Genomic DNA, 23290 nt, shown 5'->3' with positions numbered 1-23290 from the left:
TGGATCTGCTTTCTTGGAGCACTGATAGTCTACGGGCTGGGGATAGGAAACAGAAGGAGGAAAAGTCATTTGACTGCCCGACTTTAGATGCCCAAGTGAGGCTTGTGAGATAGGAGCAGTATGGACATACGGTCCATTGGGGAGTCAGATCTGAGGTCAGATCGACATTTGTCTCCTATGAATTGTAAGTGAACAATGTGAGATCAATGATAAAAGAGTTGGGTATGAAAAGAAAAAACCCTGTATTACTTCTGACAAATCATACTGTGCTAGAAGTGTAAATGTCTATGGCAGCTGCTCTTACTGGTCTTTTCAAAGTTGGGAAGCTCTTGAACATAGTTACTAAAAGACATTTTCACTATACATTATTGGACCAAAGGGGCTGAAAACAACGTCAAAATACTCAGATATTTCTGCATTTCCAGGAGAGTGCATGAAAAATGGCATCAATTATTCTTCATGTTCTTTGACATGAGATGTCTCTATATGTCAGATGGGTGTAGCTGCATTACAAAAGGGCAAAGGCACAGCATTTTTCAGTTGAGGACAGTTTTGTCAGATGCTGACACTGGTGTTGGCAAGTCTCAAGGGTGAAATAAGGAGCTCTTCAGAACATCTCGGCTTTTACTAAAGGTTTGAATGCTTGCAAGCATAGAAGTGCTGAAGTCTCAAGTGTATTTTATGTCATAGTTGGTGAGAGTGGCTTGCCAGAGGATGAAATTTGCCATAGAAAGGCTGGAAAGAATGTGGATAATTTTTAGCATCCACACGAAATTTTTGTGATGTGTATGTATCTTCCAGAAATTTGTGGGACAGATGGAACACGCAAACCAAAGGACCGAAAGGGCCATAAATAAATATACTCTTATCCCTGGTAGAAGATATGATAAGAAATACCTTCACTGCTTAAGGTTAAGATAGCGGCATTGAGCTGAATTTGTATTCCTTTTCTCACTTAAAATACAGTGTCCAAAGCAAGTAAAGGCTGCAACAGCTTGATCATAATTTACTTGTTAAAACCAACCTTTAGCTCCTCTGCCATGCACTGAGGTGAGAATCATAGAATCATGGAATCAGAGAATCATTAAGATTGGAAAAGACCTCCAAGATCATCAAATCCAACCTTTGACCAAACACAACCTTGTCAACTAAACCATGGCATTATGTTCCATGACCAGTTGTTCCTTGAAAACTTCCAGGGATGGTGATGCCACCACTTCCCTGGGCAGCTCGTTCGAATGCTCAACAGCCCTAGAGGAGAGGGAATAAAGCTCCTGGCCTCACTGTGTATAAGATGACACTTGCTATAGGACATGCCACACTTGCACAGATAAGTAATTTTTCTGGACTGATGTTTGCTGCCAGGTGACTTCCAGAGTTTCAGAGGAAGGAGAAGTGTTACTCAGTCTTGGTGAACTTCTACTGGTGGTCAGAGGTGTATTATTACAGATGTGGCTTTCAGCCTGCACTGTGGCTTTGCCTTTCTTTGTCAATGATCACTCTCTGGTCAGTAAAGCTGTGCAGTTGATTCTGTTCAGGCACTTCAGTGTGTTTTTGTACATACAATAATAACTTTAACAACAACACTACTGGTGCTACTGCTACTGTCTTTCTATGCCCTTCACATCTGGTTCTTATGAGTATTAAAGATGAAATTCTGTTTTGGTTTTGGTTGGGTTTTTTTTTTATAATACATGCCGGCTTCACAGTGATGAGATATCAATGATTTTGATGGGAAAGAGCACCAGTGGAAATTTTTGCCTCAAAATAGCTTTCTTTTCCATCTGATAATGAAAGGAATGATCTGTTCTTTGACCTTTGGTTGGCAGACTTGGAAATTGAAAAGAAAGATGGTTGTACTGTAATAGCTTCACTCTAATGATATGTGTGGTCAGTGGTTTGTGGGCACTTAAACAAAGGTGGGTATGCTGTGAGATGCATCGAGGTAGGAGCCAAAATGCAGGGAGCACTGCTTGTGGAATAACCTTGTAACTCCAAGCTCAGGGAGAAGTACCTTTTTGTGGGTCAAAGAGGTGTCTCTCCAGCCCCTGTGTCCCTGTTCTGTTTTAGCAGGGGACCATGCTGTGATGAAATGTTAGACATCTGTCTTCACCAAGAGCTTCAGTGATGCTACTCTTGTGAAATGCATGTATCTCAGCTAGAGGGAAAAAAGATCATTCATTTAAAAAACCAAAAAGTAACAGCACTAGTAGGTGTAGACATTTCTATGTAAGACACAGTGCAGGAGAACTCTAAAGTTGAGACTTTGTTGATTTTTTCCTGTGAACTCCTTATTGTAATGTCTAAGCACCTTATAAATATTTATGGATGTGTCCTCAAAAGAAAATGAAATTTATATAATGGAGGTTCAAAGTGATGTTAAAAGAAGCAACTTCTCAAAGGTTCCTACACAGTTATATCATGACAGAACTGGGACAGCAAATCAGACCAGTACATCCCATTTTAGTAAACAAGCCAGTATCCCATCCTTATTATTAGTTACTTTTGCATTGGCTCCTTACAGATTAATTCACTGCTTTTTTTTCTTAAAATACAACTACTTTATTTTAGGGAAATCCATTATTTTTTGTAACTTCACTCTTAAGGAGGCCACACATGGATTGATGGCCAACAGGGGGTTGCAGTTAGCTGCTTCGGAGGAACAGAGGAGAACATTAAATTCAAATTTATGCTGCTGTGTGACAACTTACTCTGATCTTGGTCTTTGGCTGCTGGAGGTGTCCAAGCATCACTTGGGAGTTGCCCAAGCTCAGAAGCTGATGCTGTGTGCTGGGGTGATTTTGCAGCACAGAGCTCAGCAACACTGCCTGCCTGGGATGGAGTTGCCTTTGCTTTCCTCCCCTCTCTCCATCCTCATGCTGTTGCTCAGGGCAGCTCACGAAATATCAGCAGCTTCCTTTTTAGGACAAGCCAGTAGTGAAACAATTCCCTGCATCCCCTGTTGTGCATGCATGGGAGGTGCTGATTTCTGTGGTTTCCAGGTGACACTGGTCTTCCCCAAACACCAGCCAGGGAACAAAATGTTGCAGTGGTGGCAGCTCTCTCCTGCAGCCAGGGATTCAAAGCTGTATTTGGGCAGTCACAAAGTGCATGAGCAAGAGGCTGTTTTGCTGTTCCTTGGGGTTTAAAAGTCTTTGTACAAATCTCTTTGAAGTTGCTGAAGGACTTCTGATGCTGCAATGGGCTTTGAATTTGACCCAAAATGTCAGTTTACAGTGTTTGTCTTTTGTTAGCTGGCTTGTGAGTATGAAACAGTGCTCAGCGAACCTTTGGAGAATATATTGAATGTGCAAATTTGCACAATGATCTTGCTCTGTTCAAAGCAATATGACTTTGGGTATCTGTTGAAATACCCCCCAGTATGTTGCAGACACATTCCTCTTTGGTCCTGTATGTGTTGTTTGTATGTATTCAGTTGGCACTGTGAGCTCTGAGGTTTTCTTTTAAGTTTTCCTACAGTACTTTGGGGAGCTCAACTCTCATCACTAATAAAATAAATAAGGCAAAACACTGGTAGGTCTTTTCTTGTTAACTGTTCTAGCTGTTGCGTTTCCCACTGTTCCAAAAAAAATAGAAAGCTTTATAAGATTCAACATATTCCCAGTGCAAATCATGAATATTTATAGGCAGAGAATGAGACTTCCCATTTTGAAATGTCAGTGCTATGAAATTGCTTTTTTGGCAGGCATGATTAAGCCACACAGACTTCCAATAAAGTTTTGTAAGCTTTTTCCTTAATTATGGCTTAATTTAGGTCTCTGAGTTTAACAAAACGTATGAAGCTTGCAGCAAAATATTTTTCTTGTGGAAAATTTTGTTTGCATGGATTACACATTCTGTATTTCTTGTGATTATGATTTTTTTAATGTGCTTAAATGTGGAAATCCCATGTTTTTTCTTTACATTTCTTAACACATTTACAACATAAAAATAACCTGTACTGTGTGTTTAATGCAGATTTTTCAAGAATTTAGTTTGGAAAGTGCATGTTATTACTTTTTTCCTCCAAATGCCTTGAGTAAAATGTAGAGGGGGTTATAGGACATCAAGCAAGAGGTAAAAGATTTTCTCAAGCAGTTACTGCTGCGAGAGATGAGGAGCAATTTTGCTTTCATATAGTTGTTCTTATATGCACCATCCCGACAACAGCAATAAACAGAATAATCTGCATAATTGTACTTATGTGGCATTGACCTGTCTTTTCCAGAGAAAATCCCTTTTCCCAGATAAAATAATCTTCCATTCAGCTGTAAGTGGAAGGAAGCCTCATTAGTAGCTGCACAGATTTAGGGGAATGTTTCTGCACAGACTTAATACAGAATTTTGATTTGGACCTTCTAGTGGATTTGATATTTGGTGAACAAAATACTGTAAAGGCACTAAAAACCACCTTGCTTTCCTGTGCTGATTGGATAACAGGATATTTACTCAAAAGGACTAGACAGAAAAGCAGAGAGATGATGTGATTAAACTAAGGTAGATTTATTACTAGATTTTTTAACAGCGTATTTTCTGAAATTGATTTATTAGTATCTCAGCCCTGCTCAGAGATAAAGTTTTGAACAGCTTTGAGCTATTCCTGGCTTAATACTTAAGTAGGGAAATACTTACTTAATAATACTTAAGTGGGGGAAAACCAGAAAATTTTGGAAAAGAAACAAACTCTTTAAAATCCTCTGCTGTGATCATGCTTTTCTGACTCCCTGCAGCCTTGCATTATCAAACTGAGAATATCTCCATCTCCCTAATACTAATGTTTGAAATATGATACAAATAAATCATTTGAATAAAGTAGGAAGGAAAAAAAAGTGGTTTGCATCACAGCTACCTGGGACCTGCTCCCAACAGCACTTGCACTTGCTAAGGTGACCTTAGAGGGAGTCATGGGCTCTAAAGCTGGGCTTTCTAGGGGAGGTGAAGAAAGTGGAATGCCTTGAAACTCAGACACTTGGGCATTTTTAATCTCTGGCTTTGAATGGTGAAGTCAGCATCTGCAACAGCAAATATTTGGAAAGCAGTTTGAAAACTGTTTAACTGAAAATGATGCAGAAATCGGGGAGTTTGTGGGGGGAGGTGTGTGCTTTTATTTTCCAGATGAAACTCCCCGGGATGGCAGAAAGTACCACCAGAGTCTGCTCTCTGTGTTTTCACCTATCTTTGCTCTTCTTTGCAGGTTACATATTTGGGTAAGGTTTCCACAACAGGGATGCAATTTTTGTCAGGCTGCACAGAAAAACCAGTCATTGAATTGTGGAAGAAGCACACGCTCACCAGGGAGGATGTTTACCCAGCTAACGCCCTTCTGGAAATTCGCCCTTTCCAAGTCTGGCTGCACCATCTGGACCTCAAAGGTGAGGCGACAGTCCACATGGATACCTTTCAGGTAGCACGTATAGCCTACTGCACTGCTGACCACAACATCAGCCCAAACATCTTTGCTTGGGTCTATCGGGAGATCAACGATGACCTGTCCTACCAGATGGACTGCCATGCTGTGGAGTGTGAGAGCAAGCTGGAGGCCAAGAAGCTGGCCCATGCCATGATGGAGGCCTTTAAGAAGACTTTTCACAGCATGAAAAGCGATGGCCGGATCCACAGGAACAGCTCATCAGAGGAAATGTCTCATGAATTTGAATCTGATGATGGCTGACTGAACTCATTCATGGTTCAGCAAAGGCAGAAATGGCTTAGGGAATGAGAGCTGATAGATGAATAAGCAACAATTGAAACTTGGGAATGAAAGGACTGCCAAACACTTGTCTGACCAGCTTTTTAAATCAAAAGAGCAATTTGGTACCTACAGACATGCATCATTAAAGTAATTACGTTGCATTGAAATCTGCTGCTGTTGTAGAAGTGAAAAAAAAATCTCCCTCCCCCACCTCTGTCACCCACCCATCACTATCCCTTTCTCGTCTCTGTAGTTCAGGTGCATACCATGAAGTACAGTCATTCCTGCTTGTCTTACGAGACTGGTCAGGCAATCTTATTAGTTGCTTCTCTGGCATTCCTAGCTGCGGGCTGATGCTGATGCACAAGAGCAAGTAGACCTGGAAAGCCCTAATGGTTCCCGAAGAATCTTTCTCCATGATACATCACACAAATCCTTTGACAATGTGTAGGGTAAGACAGCCATACATAGCCTTTTAGACTAATGGCCTGGCATTCTGCAGTTAATTCACATTTCACAAATAAAAAATGAAAGATGCTTGTATGTACACATTATATCATATGCTATCCTTTATTTTATTCATTGTACCTATTTTCTTAATATACCTGCTGCCATGTCTTTCACCCAACACCAGTAGTTGCAGTTTCAGACTATGTACTGCAGGATACCAAAAAGGGGGGGGCAGAAGTACTCCCCGGTGGCTGGGGGTTCAGCAAGTCAGTGCTGCTGTCTGTGCATTGTCCTACCCTGATGTGCTCTGCAGGAGGGGGGGCCCGCTGGGAAGAGTTGAGGGACGCTTGGGTGTGTTGGTGTTTGAACTGTGACTTCTCATCAACCTCAGGTCTGACGTGATCCAAGCACGGTGGGCACAGCTCTGTGTCCCCGCTCTCGCATCGCTGGTCGAGCAGCCCTGGTGGGATGGAGCTGGCAGTGTCTCACCACACAGGGCTGCCTCACTGTAGAGATCAAAGGAAATGGTCCCTTAGGAGTCAGGTTTTAACATCTGTTCTGGTTGAGAACCTCACATTAAGATTTCTGTATCTTTCCTTGTTCACAGATATACAGTCATGCCTTTCTTAAATGCAGATGTTTAATAAAACTCAAATAAAGGAAAAACTTGTTTCACTTGATATTTTTTAAGGCTGAGAGCAGATCAATAGTTTGCAAGTAATGCTGCTCCTTTGTACAATTTTGTTTGTAGTTATGGTAATGTTAGGGGCACTAGGGCACCTTACAGAAGCCTTAAAAGAAAGCTAAGCCAAGCAGATAGCTCAGCGTCTGTGTTTTGTGTCTCTGTGTTTGTATGTGAGAGTGTATGTGCGAGTCCAGTGGTGAAGCATGTAGATTGAGCATGGAGATGTATTGAGGAGGGCCCACACCTCTTGAAAATATGCTTGTTGCTTTACAATGTATGTAAACTGTTCTCCAGCATAAATGCATTCATACTTTAATAAAAAAAAGTTTTGAGTTAAACCTTGTTAGTTTTAAGCTGTCTTTCCAATGTAAACTCTGTGGTTTTATGTGTGTGGGTTCTGTGTTTATTTCATTTAGTGGAATGAAAATGTTAATTTATTTCCATTTAATTATTACATCACTCTCCATGAGAATTACTGTTAACATTTTTAAATTATTTTCTTTTAAATATTTAGGTTAATTATTGCTGTGAGGTTTTGTTTTGGTTTCAGGTGGGGGTTTTTTGTGGGTTGGTTGGTTGGTTGGTTGGGTTTTTGTGGTTTTTTGGTTTTTTTTGGGTTTTTTTTGTTTTGTTTTGTTGTTGTTGTTGTTTGGTTGGTTTTGTTGGTTATTTTGGGTTGGTTGGTTGGGGGTTGGTTGGTTTGGTTGGTTTTTTTTTTACTTTGTGGAGTGTGGACATGATTTATAATTTTTGCTTAGCAGGAGGTGGCAGAGATACCCCCCCTCCCAACCTGAGCAGTTGAAATGAGCTCTGCTGAGTGGGAGCAGTATTGCCTTGCTTACAGAAATTACAGAGTGGCTCAGGTAGGGCATTTGATGGTGGGATGGGAAATATACCATCAGGCTGGCAGCTTTCAGTTTTTCTCTGAATCTTTGGACGATCCAGTGTTTCCAAATACAGGTCTAAAAAGTGATTTCTCTTTTTCTTCCCACAATGTGTACTTTGAAGTGGAGAGTCATGTATAGGCTATATGCTGGTAAAAAAAAAAAAAAAAGAAAAGAAAAATCTGAGTCCTGCTGTGTATATAGTTGTCTTTTTGACCAAAGGCAGAATTAGGGAAAACTTCCTTCAGCTTTTGACAAATTATTTTCTTTTGCTCAGAAGTGTAGTCATGTATTAGTTTCCTGACTTGTTTGGATGCTCTGCCACCAAAGCTGCTGTGAATGGGTGTGTGGAATCCCTCATTCCATCCTCTCAGCCAGATGTCCCTGCTGACAGCAGAGGAGTTTCTCTGCAAGCCGCAGCTCTTCTTAGCCAAGGGCTGCTGGAGTGTGGAAGGGGCAGGAGGATCCCAGCCCACCTCATACAGGAGCTGAGGTGCCTCCTGCCAGCCCTATGGAGAACTGCGGTGGATGATTTGGGTTTGAGATTTCCTTTTCTGGAGCAAATACTTAGACGAGTGGGGTATGTTCCTGTTGTGGGATGGGTGTGATCTTTCTGGCTGACACAGTCTGCCCTTCTCACCCCCCAGTGCGGGCCAGAGCACAACTGCACAGAAATGTCAGCAGTGGTGTGGCAGCAGGACCAGGGCAGTGACTGTCCCCCGGTGCTGGGCATTGGTGAGGCTGCACCTCGAGTGTTGTGTCCAATTTTGGGTCCCTCGCTACATGACACTGAGGTGCTGGAGTGTGTCCAGAGAATGGCAGTAGAGCTGGGAAGGGTCTGGAGCACAAGCCTGGTAAGGAGCAGCTGAGGGAACTGGAGAAAGGAGGCTCAGGGGGACCTCACCATTTTCTACAACTCCCTGAGAGGAGGTTGTAGCAAGGTGGGGGTTGGACTCTCCTGCCAGGTAACAAGCAATAGGACAAGAGGAAATGGCCTCAAGTTGTGCTAGGGGATGTTTAGTTTGGATATTAAGGAAAGTTTCTTCCCCACAAGGGCTGTCAAGCACTGCACAGTCTGCCCAGGAAAGTGGTCATCATCCCTGCAGGTATTTAAAAGAAGTCACCATCCCTGGAGGTATTTAAAAGCTGTGTAGACATGGCACTTGGGGACATGGTTTAGTGGTGGGCTTGGAAGTGCTGGGTTAACATTTGGGCTTGATGATCTTAAAGATCTTTTCCAACCTAAACAATTCTATGATTCTATGGTCATTTGATTTTTTTTTTAATGATCTTTCCTCTAATGTGCTGGGATCTGCTGAAAATATACTGTCTCCCTAAGTCACCTGCCAGTGTGGATTGAGCAAAGAATTCCTTTGTTGGGGTTTTTGCTGTTGTCTTTTCATTTTTATTTTCTTATACAAGACAGTCTACATTTCATGTTTTACAGATGTACTGATTTACAGTGGGTTGGGAAGTTCTTCCAGAGATATTTGATACTGTGGCATCTGCAATAATTCCTTAGTGATTGGAGGCTGTGGATTACCTGAGAATTTTGCATGATAAAAATAAAATATAAGGGAGAAAATTCTAGTCCTTTTATTAGAAAATCAGACCCTTTGAAACACGAACCAGCTGTTTTCTAATAGTTCAAACATGCAAGGGAATATGAGGGAATGTGAATTGCAGTTTGTCTTTTAAAACATGAGATTTGAAAAATAATCAGTATCATGAGTTTGGATCCTTAGATAATTTGGAATTCAGGCCAAATCTCTCTTCATTGTCAATTCCAAATGTGTGTTGCCATTTGCAAGAAGGAGAAATGCTTTCAATCCTGAATTGCTAGCATAGCAGTTATCACTGATTATCAGTTGCCAGTAGATACTAGAATGAAATATCAAGTTAAACTTTTCCTTCAGTTAATCTGTTGGAAAAGAAAAATCATAAAGTTTCCATCCGGAGTAATTTCCAGTTGGCTCAAGGCTTTCGTGCTCAACTACAAAGAGTCCAGTTTTGGATCTCACTGCATCCTGCTCTGGGTTGATGAGTTCCTTCGGTGTCAGCCAGGAAAACATGTAAAGGATTTCTTTCCCTCTTCTGCTTCTAGGGGAGGGTGGAAAGGGTTCGAGTATCTGTGTGTTACTAGGAGTGTGGAAACAGTAAGAGAGCATTTAGGTCATAACACCTCAACATCATTACATAACATCACCACAGTTATGTCAAGGTGATTTTCACAATTTTTCTAGGTACCTTAAGAAAGAGAAACTGTTACTCTATATGGTAAATTTGTTTGGTTTTCAAGCTCTGAAGTCTAAATATCTTCTGTTCCTACCAAGTTTTCTGTGGAGCTGTGAGTGAATGGTGGTTGTGCCATGGGGAGAGAAACGCTCTGCACTAGTGAGCATAGGTTGCATGAGAATTGCTTAGATGTGCATGGGGGTTTTAGCCCAGGGGGATGGAGAAAGGCAGAGAGTAATTTCTTTCATGTTTTAAACTCAAAGGCCCCTAAGAACAGCTGAATGTTTTGTTTTGTTAAAAAAAAATAAAAAGAAACAACTGAAAACAACCAAAAAAACCCCCAACCCAAAACCCTCTGCAGCTGGTTCCACTCCTTAGCTTTCCAGTAGTGAATGACTTCATTTTTACATGAAAAAGCAGTTGGATTTTGCCAATGAATTTAATTTAATTTTCCTAAAACTTACAAATAAATGGCATGTGATTGAGAAGCGTTTGGTACAGTGGCAACCCCTTATCAGTCTCTTAGAAAACTTTAAATATGTTACTCTCTGAAGTTTTGAGACTTCTATATCAGTGAATTCACAGTGAATTTTATCTTAATTGTAAGGTTCTCTGTGTGTCTGTATACACATATACATATACACATACACATTTATATATTCATAAATATCTGCATACACGAATTGTGCAACGTGGTGCTTGTTAAATATTCTCTGTATGATGGACATATGTAACTGCATGTGGGTGTGTGAAGGCAGTCTTGCATGTTAGTCTTGAGATGAATGGTTTACTTTTTAAAAAGTTCTCTTCTTTTCAGTGGGAAGCAAATTAACTTGTCCATCTACATGTAAAATTTGATGTACCATATGCATTATTTACCATTTACCACCAGAGCTATCCCACTCCATGCCCAATTAGTTGCTCTAAGGATGATGTATGATTGGGCTCATTTTTCCCTGTGGCAGTGAATTACAATTTTCGTGTAATTGGGAAGTGATAACTTAAATGTATGATTGTTGTCCTGTAGAACAGAGTTTACAGTAAGAGAATATATCCTTTAGTGAAAGTAGAGGCACTCATTATACCTTTCTTCTAATGGAATTTTAAACAGATACAGGGTGTTTTTAAAAGTTCTTTTTTTGTTAAACTCCATTAAAATGCGTCTCTCTCTCCTTGTGCCATTGATCATCGTTGGCTGGGGAAAGGGAAGGTTGTCCAGGGGGGTTGTCCCTCCCACCCCAGCAAGACACAGACACTGACACTGTGCTCCTGTGCTGCAGCACAGGGGTATCTGCTTTGATTTGCTTGAAGTTTGGGAAGGCCTCTTTTGTGTGGCAGCAATTTGTTGTACGTGCCATGAGATTTTCTGCATTTAGGATTGTAGTTAATTTTGATCAGGGCTGTTAAAGCAGATACAATGATTACTGAAAATAGTTGTATGTTTGGAGAGATGTTACCATGTCTGCTGAGATGCCTTCTCTGAAAAAGGGTTGTGAGGTGTGCTGGAAGCACAGGTATGATGCACATGCTGACTGTGCTGCAAATGAGATGAACTGGTAACGGGCTGGTAATCCTGGGGGAAGGGTGGGAGGGCACAGCAAGGTCCCAGCTCTGATGGCAAAGGAGTGACTTTTAATTACTGTTCCTGTCACGTGGTGCAGAACCAGTGTCCCTTCCCCATGGAGCTGTTATTGTGCAGACTGGAGCATCTCTCTCCTTTCCCACCTTCCACCATTGCAGTGGGCAGATGGTACTAGGTGGTAACTCTTACTTAATGTGCTTTAATTTGCATTGTGGTTTACATTCTCTGTTATTTTCCTGCAAATCTTATTGCTCTTGGAATGAGAGGAAACTTTATAATTCCATGAATAATGCATCATATGGCTGGTATGTTTTTCTGCGGGCAATATAGATTTTCTGAGAATGATGGACAGGAGTGGATTTCATTCTTAGCAAATTGTAATTTTATACAGTTGATATGGGTCATGTAAATGTGAAAAAGTGAGTTATTCCTATTTCAAATTTGTTATTTCAATTTAGTCACCTCTCATTTAGAGAGTAGAAATAGTTTTAGACATAATTACTGAGGATATAATTAATCAAGGTTTTCTTGCACAGTTGGGTTAAATTGTTGTGGCTGAGTGCTCAGTACCATGCCAGTGCTTGCTGGCTCAGTCTCATCTTTAATGGATTCCAGATCTCGTGGTTTCAAGTAACAACAGCTTTTCCAGATCTCAAGGCAATAATGAAATACACAGATGAACTTCAAAGGAAACTCTTCTAGAAGGGAAAAATGAGGTTAAATGATGACCATCAACTGTGGGATATTTCTGTGTCCATAAAATATGTCAGACCTCTTCCAATGCAGGAACAGGTGAAATCTGAAACTATTAGTCTGCTTGACTAATAGACCATGCTTCACATCTACCCAGGCTCTCCTAAATGGATTGGGACCTGATTCTCTGGGGTTTCCAGGTACGTTTCTTTGTGTCTTTTCGAGTCAGCTCTGGCCACACGGAGTAGCAGCATTTGTGCCTCCCTTCCCTGTTCCTAACAGTCTTTGTTACTGAGTAGCAAAGGAATGACCTGGGATGAGCTGGAGGCAGGTCTGTCTGAGAGGAGCTGCAGGGTCCCTGCACCCACTGCTCTGCCCCGGCTTGGCCATCCTGCTCTGCCTGTCCGTGGTGTCCCTGTGAGGAGGTGGCTGTCACTTCCAACGAACCCTGCTCTGCTCCCTGGGCCATTGCAGTGTCTTCTGCAGGTAGCGTGCTCTGATTAAATTTGTGTGGCCTGTCAGAAAAATCCATTGTTCCCTACCAGTGCGGTGGAAGTGTGTGTATGGTGATGCATTGGGCTGTGCTGAGAGGGAAAGGCTCCTTCTGGCATTCTGCAGAGGTTTAACTGACAATAATTGCCCAACGTTTGCTAATTGACTCATCACAGGTCTCTGCTGGTGTGCATCCACCTCTGCGCTGCCTCGGGTCATTAATGCCTGGGTGTCAGGGTGGTGGTCCCCATTGGCTCAAGTGTGTCTGGGGCTCCAGCCACCAGCAGGCATGAGGGAACACACGTGGGGTCAGGGCAGCCTTGGCATCCCCAGCTCTGGGGTGCTCCCAGAGCCCAGCCAAGCCACGGGCTGGGGTGTCTGGCAGGCTGGTGGCACTGCAGCTGTTTGCAGGGGTAAGTGATGCTGAGCTGTGCTGAGCATGGTCTCATGCAGCAAATCTCAGCATTCCCTGTGCCTTACTTACAGGAATCCTAATTTATGCCATTATAAAGGTTAATAACAGAGTGTTTCAGCATGGTTCACATTTTGCCTGCACGCTGCAGTGGGTCTCAGCTAATTCAGCAGCTAGTGGTTTGTTCTGCTTGAAATCCTGGAGAATGGCTCCTCTCCCAAGGTATTTCTTCTGACTTAATTGCCAAGTTATAGTGAAATATGAGGTTCGTTGTTGTCTGCTGGAGCGCTGGGGATTCTGTGTTGTTGGCACATTTTTCATGACCTTGTGTCAGCAGCATAACTAGGCTATGAGATAATTTGTATGCTTTAGATGAGCAGCTGTGTGCATCTTAGCCAGAGAGAGAAGCAAGTGTGATCAGTTCAGTGGAGTTAATCAGGTAAAACAGAGAATTAACTCTAATCTTGCAGATTAAGCAATGTCAGACCATGCAGGATGTGTGTAAATTTGATGCAGGTGTAAATAAAAAGGATCTGAAGTGCTGTACACCCAGATTTAACAGAAAGGAGAAAAACAATAGCTGAAAATGTGGGAAAAAAATTCTACAACCATTTAACAGCTGAAAAGAAAGACATGTTGTACCCTTATTTCTCTGTGATGCTCTGGTTCAGCAATGGTTTTCCACTCATTTCCAAATAAAACATTTTTGAGGTTGTAAAGATGGAGGATTGCTCTGCTCATCCCTGTGCTATTGCAGATGCCCCACAGTTATCACAGGGTTTTGGAAGCTATTGAATTTACTGACATTTTGTTGGCTAGAGGGCTGAGGGTTTATTAGTATAGGAAAACCAGAAGGAGCAGGCTTGCAATGGTGTCTGGTAATCCTTAAACTGCATTTCCTCTGGAAAGTGTGTGAGTAGCTTCAAGAAACAGTGGAGGACAGATTCTGCACTGGCCTTTGCCCTGCAGAAACCTCCCTGCATGGGAGATAACTGATGCTTTGACATGAGACCTGGAGACCTCCAAGATGTCATCCTGAGGAGACAATGATTTGGCATTAGCTCTCACAGCTTTTTCTTACATATTTCTGATAAAACTAAATGATTGTGTTTTTAGTTCGTAATACTTGGGTGGAGAAGTCTGGTCTTATCTCTATTTTTGAAAACTGGGAATTACCTTGAGAAAAAGATTTAGAGCTCTTTAGCATTTGAAATTAGTAAAAGCAGCAAAAGCATGCTATTAAACCTGCATTTATTGAGTTTTAATGACTCACATGATATCATCCTGAGTATCCTTGGCAGCTCACATGGTTTGAGTGCTTCAGCGGAGGAGTATGAAAAATACAAGGAAAAAAAAAGCCCCTGCGGTTTATTATAACAATGCAATTATTAGAGTGTCTGGTGAGGTGTCACTTCCCCCCATCTTTCTGTCTCATGCTTTCAGAGGAGAGAAATGTAGTGGGGATGGCCAGTTCCCCATCCACCTTGCAGAGATGGTGTGATCAGAGGTGGCTCCACTGTCCAAACTAGGCCATGGTACAAATCTTCCTCAGCATCAAATCATCGTAAATGACTTGGTTGAAGAGACCTTAAAGATCATCTAGTTCCAACTCCCTGCCATGGGCAGGGACACCTTCCACTAGACCAGGTTGCTCAGAGCCCCGTCCAGCCTGGCCTTGAACACTTCCAGGGATGGGGCAGCCACAGCTTCTCCAGGGAATCTGTGCCAGTGCTCACCACCCTCACAGAGAAGAATTTCTTCCTAACATCAAATCTAAATCTCCCTTCTTCTAGTTTAAAACCATTCCCCCTTGTTCTAGCACTTTCTGCCTGTGTAAAAAGTTTCTCCCTGTTTTTTATAAGCCCCCTTCTAGTGCTGGAAGGCTGCAGTGAAGTCTCCCAGGAGCCTTCTCCAGGCTCATCTCCTTAAGGAAAAGGAGGGTGGTCATTGCATTAGCATGTTGTACTTGAAAATTTACAAGGGATTGTCACATCATGAACATTTTTAAACCAAGTAGGGATTGCAAGATTTTGTCCAACATAGTAATAAATGAACATTTATTCATGTTCCAGTGAGCAGGAGCAGAGAGCATATCTCAGGAGAAAACCAGCAGGAGTTAAAAGGCTCCATTCATCAAAAATCTCATTACCCTGCTCTCGTTTGTTGGTACCTGTTTCTAAATTCAAGGAATCCCACAGTAAAGTGTTGGGATAGGAAATCTCATGATGCAAGCAAAAGTAAAGGAGTTTAATGACTGCTGCATGTTCTTCATCTCATAATTTTATCAGTAAGCTCTCAGACTTCTAGAAATGGCTCTGAAATTGGCAGCCCAAACTTAATATCTTTTTCCATTTTGCCATCACATGCAATTTTAGTTCTCAAGTGACTCTAATTTTAAACTCCCAGTGATTTAAACAGCTGCATTGTGCAAAGGCTGAAGTGAGGACATGCTTTTGTAATCAAGCAGCCCAACTCTAAATTTTATGGTGTGATGGTTACTGTGCCCCATTCAAACTATGGCCCATTACACAGAAGTGCATTCCTTTGATTTTACCAAAGAGACCATAAATATGACAAAAGGCATAGCTGGAAAACATGATTTCATGCCTGGATTTTTCAGCTACTGCAAGGAATAAATGAAGTGGTCTCTGAAAGGGGCATATCTTTGCAGTGAAATATGTTTGTATGATTTGTATGGCTAGCAGAGCTCATCAGTGAGTTTACCAAAAAATATATGCCTGCTACAACATTTAGAGCAACAGAGAACTCAGATTTCATATCAAAATAATAAGAATGTAACTTCTTATTTCAGTGGTTTAATACTGTGGAGACTCGGGGGGGGGGGAGGGGAGGAGATTATTATGCTGGATATAAGAATGTAAAAGATGTTCCCTAAGTGCATAAATGAAATTAATTATCAGCAGTCATATGCTTGGCAAACTATAAGGCTTATTTGCCTTAAAATGTCTTGTTGTATCCTTTCCCTTTTGCCCCAAGGTGATGTAATGTTTTCATCTATGGAAACCTGGTTTTGAGAAAGATTTGGCTTCAAAATGGAAATCTGCTTTTGATTCAACATTAGGATCTAGTAGATAGTCCCATTTGTTTGATCACTGCTGTCTTTCTTCCAAAAAAATCCCAGGGTGTGTTGCCAGCCGTAACTGGCAGTACAGAGTCTTTGTGGCTGCTGTCAGTAATACTAAAGCTTAACTATATTCTATCATTAGTTCACTACCAGCTTGAAATACCTGAATAAATGCAATCAAAATTCAAAATAAAATTGAATCACTCTAGTGTCTGGCATTATTGAAGCAAAGAATAAAACAGCATGCACAGGTACAATAACTGAGAATTTAATTTGGGTAATTAAGTTTACTATATAATAAAATTTTATAGTGAACACTTAAAATGCTCCTAAAAATATGGCGGCTTATTTTTATAGAAAGGTAGTTATTGCAAACAGTTCTATTGGGTAATTTTGAGCTGTGAGTTTTTATGTAAAGTATTAACTTACATGAAAGTCCAAGTGCAATTCCATGGGCAAGTGATTTTAGCTGGTGTTGGATTAGATCCTGTGGGACAAAGGGCAGGCTTCATGCCAGCTTTAAAAATATACTTGCTCACTTGCACACCTCAAATCAAGTATTTCTCCTTGCCAACATTAGTGATTTTTAAAATATTTTCTTTTAATGTCCAAAAATAGATGTTGCTTTCTCTTTCTCTCTCCTCTTTCCAGCTTCATCTTACTTGGTGCCTCCCTGAGTGGTGGACCCGGTGGCCGGGCATGTTCCAACAGCATTTGCAACAGCCAAAGGCAAAACGGTGCTGAGCTGGCTCCTGCCTTGCCATCTTTGGGTGGGCTGGTGGCCACGCAAGTGTCAAAGGATACTTGGCAAACGAGGTCAGGAGAAAGGTTTAATTTGGTTAGTCCCACCTCTGATTTTCAGTACTCAGTTTGATAGCCTGAGGGCCCCACTGAAAGCCTGTGAAAAAAATGGGCTTCAAGGCACTGGATTTTGGATGTATCCAGAGATAAGTTAATAGCAATAATGCTGGGTTCGAGATTAATGCCATTCGAAATGCAATAGTGATAGCAATTTCCTAAACCGTTTGTGTGTTCCCACAGCTTCAAGGCGTGGTGTGCTGTGCTTCACCATCAGCTTATTCCAGTGAATCAGGAATGGCTGGCTGGAAGCAGCTCAGAGGTGCCAGGCAAGGGCAGACTAATGCCAGGATAAAACCCAAGGCAGTTCTACATTTACGTGGGTATGCAGCTAAAAATTCTTGTGTGCACTTCAAGGATAGCAAGTACTATTTTTTCTCAGATGTAAATGTACTGTGTAAGAGGACACAGCAAAATGTAATATGGGGCTCTTCAGTAACTGGGAATTACCATAGCAGGCAGAGCAGTGCTCTGTTCTGTGCATTGTTGGGTCTTTGGAAGTGGCTTGTGTTCCAAGGAAATCTGAGTGTTACATCTTTTTAAACCTATCTGCCTCATTAGAGCCATCTGATATTCTCATTTTCCTATGCCTAATTTTTATGTGAACCCTATCAAACAACTGAATGCAAAGATAATATGTGGCAAAGCTAATAGGTTTTGCACATGCTGTGCAACTTTTTTTAAATCAGTAGTAAGTCTTTAAAGCTGTTTAAAATCCGTTTACTCCCCCGTGCAAAATTCTTCACTAATACAGTGATGATGGATAAAATCACAGAGTTCTTTCCTGTTCTGGCAGTATTATGCAGCTGAATATGTATCCTTGTGCTTGTGTCTGCCCCAAATGGAAAACTTAGCTTACCATGGTTGATTTTTACTTCCTTCCTGTAGGTCTCCAAGTTCTCCTCTGTACTGTCTGTAATAGAGGCCAACCACTCAACCTGTGTTGAAATAAAACTCAGTATTTCTCATAGAATGGTGATTAAGTTCTCGGCAGATCTTCTACCTTGCTACTGAAGAGGCTGCTATACACTTGAACCAGTAGAAACACCAAAAACCATCCAGAGCATTTGAAACTCTGATTTGTCAGCAGTTTCTCATGCTCAAGGAGCATCAATAGAAGAAATATGGCCTCAAGCAGCTGGAAACTGGTAACATTATGCTTTGGGGCAAGACTGGTTCCTGAAGCTGGCTGAGAAAGGATTCCCCATGCCACTGCCTCTGTCATACCCTTAAGGGAAGAAACAGTTCTGCTGACCTTCCATTGAACATCTTTCCACAACAAGTATTGGTTTTAGGCCTTCTACTTTTTCTGAATAGTGTATCAGCAACCCACAGGAGAACAGGAGAGTGTGACAGGGCTTTGCTGTAAAAGGATCATTGTTTCAAGAGGTATCAATACAAGACCATCAGCTCTCACAGACTTAAATAATTTTTTAAAAATAAAGCCTAAGGAACAGCAGAGCAGTGAAACCAAGTCTCCAGACCTCACCGTGTGCTGTTGTTTCAGGCCTGACATCTGCACGTGACCACTGGTCTCAGCCTCCTCTCTGGAGGGTGCTTCCCCCAGCACAGAGCAACCTTTGGTTTTCTATCCATTTCTCAGAAAAGAAAAACAATTAAAAATCAGCTTGTGAACTGAGGTGGGATGGTGAAGGTTGGGACTGTCCGTACAGACTGGAACTGGAGCTGAAGGAGAGAGCCAAGAGAAGAGGAACCTTCTGTCAAGGTGGGCACAACCTTTCTTAGCACTTTATCTGCACCTCATAACATAAAATACAAATATCAGCAATAGTCTAAATGCATCCATGTAACACCCACCACAAAAACATGCCAGTGCTCCTCCACCAGAAAGAATTCCTGCATTTGAACTGTGTGAAGCTTCCCTGGGGGTGTCATGTAATGGTGACAACATATCTGTGGTACCTGCACACTGTTCGGCATGCATGCAGTGCTGTTGTTATGAATGTTTAAAAAAATCCCAAAACACAAAGACTTTGAAACAGTCTCACAAACAGTTTGCAAGTCTCTGACTTTAGCAGGATACAAGAATCAGTCCTGAAACAAACTGGTAACACTGCTTGACACAAGACTGTTTAGGGAGGGAAATGAAAGCAGTCTGATTTTTAGAACAGTAAAGAATATTTGGGGAAAAAAATTAGGGGCATTGAAAGCTGTTGGAGATCAGCACTTCTTAGAAGCAGCTGGTTTATTACAGTTAGGGTTCTTACATTAATATTCAGCCCTAAGGCCTACATTTTGTCAGGCTGTAAATAAGTTATGTCTGTTGAAAATGCTTTCCCCCAGTGGTGATGTTCTGCATCAGGAGGGCATCTGTGGGAGGCACCCAGTAGAGCCACTGAGGGGCAAAGGCCTTATGCTCAGACCAGAAGCCCACTACAAGGTTTTCAAATAGCTCTTCATCAGAGACATAAATGAAATCCAGTGTTGGATCAGCTGCCGTGACCATCAGGCAGGGAGAAGCTTGCAGTGCCATCAAGAGAGGCTGCCAGAGCTCCGTGTTCCAGCTCAGGCAGTGGCTGTGGCCTCGCTGGCACCACGGTTCCCTGTGTCCATGCTTACAAAAGGGTGATTAACAGTATGATCAAACACAAGCAACCAAATCTCACCACTCAGGGAAGTGGCAGGCAGGAGCAGAATGGCAATGTGCTGCCTGGCTTTAGAATAAATTAATATGATGTCACTCCAGCTTTTCTAGAAGTTTAAATGTTTAATAGCATTCTGCTTTTGCTTCCCTCACTTGCTTTATGTTTCATCGTGTAACAGTTGTAAACTGTACAATTGCCTTACAAGATATTCATTACTATGTGATAAAATATTCATCAAAGGAGAGCAGTAAAACAGCAGATCTTGAGAAATATATGCCTTGAAAAGACTTGAAAACAAAGGCAAAGCAGTGTTATTAATTAACAATAACAAAATTCTCGAGATCATGGAAACCAGGCTTTTATTCTGAAATCCTATTTGTTCCATGTCCTATAAACTCAGATTTTAAAAGGAATGTTTTCACAGCAAACTTACATTTATGAGGCATAAAAATTAACAGATTTTTTTATGAGCACCTTTGCATGCTCAGACACAAGAACTTTTTTATCATCTTATTGTGAAATGGAAGCAATTAAGTGATGGTGATGGTCCTACATCTGTACACTTGCTGTGTCTCACTGAGGAGAGAGCTATGGCAGGGAACTCCCCATGGCTCTGACTTGGATACCTATGATCAGCACTTGGAGAGAGGCATGGCTTACACTGAAGGTGAAGGTGACTTTACCTGCCCATGGGGACCTCTAATGGAGCAGTTCCATAAGGCACTGGATGAGAAACCACCTCAGTTTTCCAAGGATAGGGTCTGGGTCTGCAGCATTAATGGTGATGTTAAGGAAGTGCAGAGAAAGGACAGGAAAAAACCAAATTACCAGGATGTACTGCTCCTTTGGGATGAAAGGTAACAATAAATAGTGAAGGACACAACTTCTAATTGTATAAACCCTAAGAATTGATTTCTTATGTCCCCATGAGGCTGTAAGCTGTTCCTATTACTAATACCATGGCCAAGTGACAGAAAATAAAATTATAGAGGTTAAACAACTCACTCATATCAGGAAGAGGAGTCAAGAGATCTGCATTTTAAATCTCTTGAGAAACTTGTCACACGTAGTGCTGAGTGCCTGCAGCCTTCAATTACAGGCCTGAACATCAACCCTGCTTCTTATAATTCTTTCAGCAGCACCATTCCTGTAACAGGGGACCAATGTTGGTTTGTTTGGTTTAGGTTTTGGGGTCTTTGGTTGGTTTTGTAAGCCTACCAATACTGTATAAAGCTATAGCAAATCTTACTGTATTGCTGCTTAGAAGCAGCCCAAAATCATCTGCTACAATTACCAACCATGTTGCTTCATTATTAACTTGAATAACACCACTCTTGCTTTTAAGAACTGTAAGCTGGTTCTTGTGGGCCTTGATGAGCTGTATTTACTGAAGATGAAATCTAAAGTACCTATTTTCCCAACAACATACTGCAATTTCATTGCAATAAGCATTGCTTTCTGTTGTTTGGGTTGATTTGGTTTTCCCTTTTTACTGGACATTTATGAAATAACAGTGTCTTTTGATTTTCTAATACTCCAAAATGAAAAATATGATCATTTTGAACTATGATGGACAAAGAGAAACAGGGAAAGTGGAAAGCCAAAGGAAAGACCTTCACTTAAATGTGAGTATTGTGCAATTTAGTGTGAGTCTTAATGAAAATCTAATCAATGGCAGCTTTATAGAGGTGAAGTAAAACCAGCATGCATATGTGTAAAACAGAGTCACGAGTCACTTTAAGTCTACAATCTCTCCTGACACCGCTTCCACTAATGACATTTATAAATTGGTCCCATTTTCTCCCTGTAGGAAGTGGGGTGCTCTGATGTGCCTGTTACCTTTGCTGGTTTGGAAATGGGGGAGTAGCGGAGGAATAGCAAGGCAATAGACACTGCAGTAATTTTTCCTCCCTTTTTCAATACAAAATAGCCAATTTTAGCATTTCACCTCTGCTTTTCTGAAGAATTGTTTTAAAGCTTATAATTTTTCTACTAATTTTGATACATTGCCAGTGCTTCACAGAAACAGTGGTAGCTCTCCAGTCATCAGTGCCTCTTCACAGAAGTTCCCCTGGACTCTCTGAATGTGTTTGTTTTCTTCCCAAGCAGAATATAATTTTGTTTTCATCATTAATTATCCAGCCTGGGATTTGTTTTCCTCTTTCTGCCCTGCATCAAGTATCTTTAATTTTTCATAATTTGCTGTCTTCCTAGTAGTCTTTCTAATAATCCCAGGAGAAGTCCTTTATTAATTGCTTTCAGTGTATGGACTCTGATGCCCTTCTGCAAACTTGTTTTAAATAAGCTTGTTCCTGCATTCTCGTTAAGCAATAGAAATCAAATACATATGAATTATCCCAAGTATAATTTGCCCAGTTTTACATCTGGTTATAGACATAAGCCATATGAATTCCTTTTGACACTAACCCAGATGCAACCACAGCAAGGAGAGTTTTTGACCATGGGCAGAATGAAAGACACACAGGATCAGCATTTTTTCAAGGTTTGGTCCCCTGGACAAAAAAAACCTTCAAACAAACAAACAACAACAAAAAAACACCACAAAATCCAAACCCCAACAAAACCCAAATCAAAAAACTGCAAATAAAACCAAGTCCAGACAAAGAAACAAAAAAGCCCTCCCTGAGAAGTTTCACCAATGCCATAAAGCGGCAGGTCAGATGTCCAGTGTGGGAGCTTCCCCAGGGGCAGTGCTTCACCTTTGCAGATGCCCTGCTCCCACAGGCTGCCACAGCAAGGGGTTCACAGCATCCTCAGGTAACTGCCCAACACATATTTTAGTTGCTAAGGGTTAGAACAGTGGCCACTTCATGATCTGAAGTGCCTGAGATGCCCTGGGGATCCAGCCAGTGATCCTGACTCCTGGCCCTACATGGCCCAGTCCTGGCCACTCACCCACTAATTAAGTGAGGGTTGGAGGGAGGCACATGGCTCTCTGTGACACAGCAGTGACACTGTCATATCCTTTCGTTCCTCTTCAGCCACACTGCTGGGGCAGGGAAAGAAGGGAGGAAAGTAGGACTCAGCCTCTGGTTTTGTCAGCAGTAGTCGGTAGACCATATTTTTGCATACACCCTGCTCTGTAAAAATCTGCTAGCACCTGGACCCTGCTGTGCAGGCAGAGCTTTTTTACAACCAGCTGTTCAGGGAAATCCAGTGGATTTCTGTGCTGTTGCTGGGCTGAGGGACGCTGAGGGACACTGCTGGTGGCCTGCTGACACTGCCTGGGCTGGGGAGTGAGCAGGGAGACTCTAAACACCAGGGGAGGTGACATGGGGCCACCCAAGGGGACTGAGCAGCCCAACCGTGGATGATTCTCCTGTCCCATCACAGAGGATGGTTCCTTGCTTTGGGATCTGTGACTCAGGAAGGCAATGAACTCCATGGGAAAAATTATTTCTGACTGACTTATGGCCCAGTGGCAACAACTTTATCTGCCCTGCAGCCATGCCAGGCATAGAGCTGGCCTGGGCAGGCAAGGTAGGACACCTGGAGGGATTCAATCCTTTCTCCAGCCATGGATCAACACCCACCCCAGCAAGGGTGGACAACCACTGCCACTGCCAGGGACATGCCCTCCAACCCCTCTGCAGCT

The 23290-nt window shown here is 41.9% G+C and overlaps 1 protein-coding gene and 1 long non-coding RNA gene across 4 annotated transcripts in view; both read left to right on the top strand.

Annotated features, from left to right (window-relative positions):
- PID1 (phosphotyrosine interaction domain containing 1) overlaps window positions 1-7165 on the top strand; it is an 89187-nt gene extending 82022 nt beyond the window's left edge. For all 3 annotated transcript variants that reach the window (XM_048314788.1, XM_048314790.1, XM_048314789.1), the window contains exon 3: window positions 5195-7165. In XM_048314788.1, the coding sequence (XP_048170745.1) occupies window positions 5195-5671 (477 nt within the window). In that variant the 3' untranslated portion in view covers window positions 5672-7165. The remainder of the gene's footprint in view (window positions 1-5194) is intronic.
- A 10798-nt stretch (window positions 7166-17963) lies between these two features.
- The window catches only part of LOC125331087, a 36344-nt gene continuing 31017 nt past the window's right edge, over window positions 17964-23290 (top strand). Inside the window, exon 1 of the long non-coding RNA XR_007205856.1 lies at window positions 17964-18794. This is a non-coding gene — a long non-coding RNA (uncharacterized LOC125331087). The remainder of the gene's footprint in view (window positions 18795-23290) is intronic.

Source organism: Corvus hawaiiensis, chromosome 10 (genome assembly GCF_020740725.1).
Source record: "Corvus hawaiiensis isolate bCorHaw1 chromosome 10, bCorHaw1.pri.cur, whole genome shotgun sequence".
NCBI classification, from domain to species: domain Eukaryota; kingdom Metazoa; phylum Chordata; class Aves; order Passeriformes; family Corvidae; genus Corvus; species Corvus hawaiiensis.
The sequence above is the reverse complement of the archived record's forward strand: the minus strand, read 5'-3'. Positions and strand labels throughout refer to the sequence as shown.